Source organism: Petaurus breviceps, unplaced genomic scaffold, assembly GCF_028583685.1.
Source record: "Petaurus breviceps papuanus isolate PSGF00001 unplaced genomic scaffold, PetGlider_PUasm1.0 189, whole genome shotgun sequence".
Lineage (NCBI taxonomy): Eukaryota > Metazoa > Chordata > Mammalia > Diprotodontia > Petauridae > Petaurus > Petaurus breviceps.
This window is the reverse complement of record NW_027185809.1, coordinates 10,784,876-10,789,469: the sequence shown is the minus strand read 5'-3', so window position 1 is coordinate 10,789,469 and position 4,594 is coordinate 10,784,876. Positions and strand designations below refer to the sequence as shown.

Here is a 4,594-nt window from a genome sequence, read left to right as displayed (position 1 = left end):
TTTAAGTATTACATAATTTACACTTAAAGCCATACTAGTACCTTCCCCCTCCCCCTCTCCCTCAGGATCTGTTACATCGTTCCTTGACAGCCTTCACAGAGGCCTGGAACTGTCACAATGCATTAGACGATATTTGGAATGACTATTAGAAAAAACAAATGTACAATCAGAGTCCTGAAGATGCCCTGGAGAACTTTGGGGATGTTTGCCTCCAACATACTTAGACTGCTCATCACCTTCACCATTCCAGTTTTTAAATCCTGAGTCAAGGGCCAAAAAAAAAAAAAAAACCAAAGAACAAAAAAACAAAACCACACACACAAACAAATAAAGCCATGGCAATCTTATCTCTCTTTTTGAGCAATTATCATGTCATCATGTCACACCCTTTGACAAAAATAAAAATAAAAAAACAACACAAACAGTCCATTTAGAAGCATTTGCGGTGGACAGGGGAGGGCCCAGATTCATCATACTCCCGCTTGCTGATCCACATCTGCTAGAAGGTGGAGATAGATGGCAGGATAGAGCCTCCAATCCAGACAGAGTATTTGCGCTCAGGCGGGGCAATGATCTTGATTTTCATTGTGCTGGGAGCTAGGGCTGTAATCTCCTTCTGCATTCTGTCAGCAATGCCTGGGTACATGGTGGTACCACCTGACAACACGGTGTTGGCAAACAAATCCTTATGGATGTCAACATCACACTTCATGATTGAGTTGAAGGTAGTTTTGTGGATTCCACAGGATTCTATACCTAAGAAAGATGGTTGGAAGAGAGCTCCTGGGCACCAGAACCTCTCATTGCCAGTGGTGATAACCTGACCATCAGGGAGCTCATAGCTCTTTTCCAGAGAGGAGCTGGATGCAGCGGTGGTCATCTCCTGCTCAAAGTCTAGGGCGGCATAACACAGCTTCTCCTTGATGTCACGCATGATTTCCTTCTCAGCTGTGGTGGTGAAACTGTACCCTTTCTTGGTCAGGATCTTCATGAGGTAGTCCGTCAGATCACAGCCAGCCAGATCCAGATGGAGGATGGCGTGGGGAAGGTCATAACCTTCATAGATGGGCACAGTGTGGGTCACACCATCACCGGAATCCATCACAATACCAGTGGTACGCCCAGAGGCATACAGGGACAGCACAGCCTGGATGGCAACGTATGTGGCTGGGGTATTGAAGGTCTCAAACATAATCTGAGTCATCTTTTCTCTGTTGGCTTTGGGGTTCAGGGGGGCTTCTGTGAGCAGCACAGGGTGCTCTTCAGGGGCCACATGGAGCTCGTTGTAGAAAGTATGATGCCAGATCTTCTCCATGTCATCCCAGTTGGAGACAATACCATGTTCAGTGGGGTATGTCAGGGTCAGAATACCTCTCTTGCTCTGGGCCTCATCCCCCACATAGCTGTCTTTCTGGCCCATGCCCACCATCACACCCTGATGTCTGTGGTGCCCAACAATGGAAGGGAAGACAGCCTGAGGGGCATCGTCTCCTGCAAAACCAGCTTTGCACATTCCAGAGCCATTGTCAACAACGAGAGCAGCAATATCATCATCTGTGGCGAACTTTGAAGTGGCAAGTTTAAACCCTTAACAGAAGAGAGGAGGTGGTGCCGCACCTGGAGGCAGAGGGGAGGCAAGTGCAGGCTGGGTGAAAGAGCTCACAGCTCGGGAAAACTTCTTAAGAGAACTGTCCAAAAGTGAAATGAGTTGAATTGGGAGGGAGAAGCTTACCTGTCAGTGATAGTCTTTAAGTGCCATGGCAAGAAACTGAATCATTTCCATTTGAATTGTTTTAGCAAGATTCTGAAGATCACCTGGCAAGATAAGGTGCCAGACACTGAAGTCCTTTTTTTGGGATGAACTACCAAGCATTCAAACTCTGCCTCAAAGAGTGCCATTCTGACAGACTGGCCATTTTGTCCAAATGTATGTTGCCTAAAAGAATATTTTGTAGAGAGCTCACACAAGGCAAGTGCTCACATTGTGGGCAGAAGGAATATGAGGACACTGTCATGGTCTCTCTGAAGAACTTTGGAATCGATTGTGAGATAAGGGAGACACTGGCACAGGATCACCAGGCATGGCACGTTCTCATCAAAGAAAGCTCTATGCTCTGTGCGCAAAGCAGAATTTAGGTAGCTCAAAAGAAGTGTGTGATGCACAAATGGTCATATGGACTATTTGTGCCCTATCTGTGGTAGAGCCTTCTGAGCTTATGTTGGTTTGATCAGCGTTAGCTGGACAGGCTGTGCCTTGACCCCAACATAGCAATGTCATTTTTGTCCTCTTTGGGAAAGACGGACAGTGACCAATCAGTCTTCAAGCAAAGACTCAGCGGCCACTTGTCAGGGTTCTTGAAGAGCTATGCGTTCAATGATAAGGGCTCTACTGTCTCTTCCAGCTCTAACAGTTAGCCTTTCTACATTTCTGGATGGTTTGAGTGCATCTTTCCACCTTTTCTGGATACTGGTATTTGAAATTGTCTCTCTTCCTGTCATTATAAATGTCTAGTACTCAAACTTGGTTCTGTGTATGTGTGTGTGTGTGTACACATGTGTGGTTCTATGTGTGTGGGGAAAATCTATCTGACTTACCAAGTAGTTTAAGAGAATTAGTTTTATCATTTTATTAGTATAGTTCTAGTTACTTAATATGTTTTAAAGTATTTTCAAATAGCTATAAATATCATAAGTACTGAAAATGATACTGCTTTAATAAAGGTTTCTAATTAAAGTAGCTTTTTTGGTAATTTACTCCAAAGAATTAAAAGTAATACACATAAACAGATTAAATATTCAATTTCTAAAAAAGAAAAGTTTACATAATGAATTTGAAAAAAAAATAATTCTTTGTCAATGGAGTGGAAACAAACTAGACTGACCCCTTCTGAAATTATCACCAATTTTGAAGGCAAGACTATGCCTTATTCTATTTTATATCTTCTATGTCACTTGGTACAATATGTATTATATAGATACATTCAGTCAGTCAGTCAATAAACACTTACTAAGTGTCTGCTATGAATCAGGCATTGTACTAAGTGATAAAAATACAAATACATAAAAGCTTATAAAGCTCCTTGAGATCATGGACTGTCTTTCACCCTTTTTGTATCCCTGGTGCATTGCATAGTGGCTGGCCATATGTTGCTCAGTCATGTCTGACTCTTTATGACGCCGTGGATAAACAGCAAGCCAATACTGGCCGTGGAATTTTCTTTACAAGCATCCTGGAGTGGTTTGTCATTTCCTCTCCAGTGGATTCTGATAAATAAGGATGAAGCGACTTGCCCAGGGTCACACAGCTGACAAGCGTCTGAGGTCTGATTTTACTTGAGGTCTTCCTGATTCCTGGCTCTATTCATTGAACCACCTGACCACCTCATTGGCCTCCTGACACATAGTAGGCACTTAATAAACATTGATTGATTGAATGATTGATGTGCTGGTTACAATTTAGTGGAGGAAAACAACCCACAAAAGGAAGCTGGAAAGTTGGGGTAGAGGTGGGGAAGAAGGTAGTTGTTGTGTGTCTGTGTAGGGGTTATGTGGGAGGTGAGGGAAGGATGTTAAAGAAGACCAAAGACGTCCAAAGGAGTGTAGCCAGGTGGGAAATGAAGGATAGTCAAACAACAAACCCAGAAATTTAAGGTAAATATTGTGTCCTATAGATTGGGTGCAATGTCTCTGGGGAACCATTAGGTGGAGTGAATAGACCAAATTCTAAAATATGGTTTGCTATTAGTGAAGGGTAGAACACCTAAATGTGATCCAGACTTGAATTACTGGTAACTTAAGAAAGAAAGGAAGCAACGGAGGGAGCAGCATGAGAACGAGGCCAAGTAAGGTCATTGAGAATACTGATGGTGACAAAATGTCACCTAACTATGCATTTCTTCAAGACGGGGGCAAAGGGTGACTAAGGGTGACTATGCCCAGAAACAGGAGGGACAAAAATCCAAAAGAGGAAAAAAAGGAACAGGAGCCCTCACCTGATGGCACTCCCTAGTACTCTGGCTTGGAGATAATTCCAGCTTATATCATTACATATTATTGTAATGGATTGCTTTTTTTTTTTTTTTGGTCTAGCTCTTTAATGTTTAAAAAGTTGGTACATCCATTAACCTGTTTGATCCTCATAGATTTTGAAATAGGCCACCATTATCCTCATTTTACAAATGGGGAAACCTAGAGTCAGAGGCATTAAGGGATGTAACTAGTAAATGTAAGAGGCTGGATACAACTCTGGATGTCCCTGATTTCAAATCAAATACTTTTCCATATATGCAGGAAGTCACATTGTTTCAGGCATTAGGAAAGATGCCTACATCTGCCATAAGTGAGGCATGGCTTCAGACCAAAACATCTTCTCTAGCTTGATTTTCCTCAGGTGAGGGCCTGGCCATGGCACCTACCTCCACTCAATGAACACCATGACTCTGCATTACGTCCTGGCTACAACACAAACTCCTCTGTCATTTAAAGCCCTTCATAACTCCCCCCCCATACTATCTTTCCAACCTTATGACTTATTCATTTTTTAATCCTAATTATTCATTAGTCACCTCCATGCACTCTACAATCTAGTCATTTT

At 42.6% G+C, this 4,594-nt stretch overlaps 1 protein-coding gene across 1 annotated transcript; it reads right to left on the bottom strand.

The window, feature by feature from the left end:
* Positions 1-345: 345 nt before the first annotated feature.
* Positions 346-1,625, bottom strand: LOC138164246 (actin, cytoplasmic 2-like). Its single transcript, XM_069091895.1, has one exon. It carries the CDS (start codon positions 1,511-1,513, stop codon positions 500-502), a length of 1,014 nt encoding a protein of 337 aa, XP_068947996.1. The 5' UTR covers positions 1,514-1,625; the 3' UTR covers positions 346-499.
* Positions 1,626-4,594: the final 2,969 nt, after the last annotated feature.

Bases quoted from the DNA above. Each gene is read 5' to 3' on its own strand.
- LOC138164246 (XM_069091895.1), bottom strand. From the start codon at position 1,513: ATGTGCAAAGCTGGTTTTGCAGGAGACGATGCCCCTCAGGCTGTCTTC.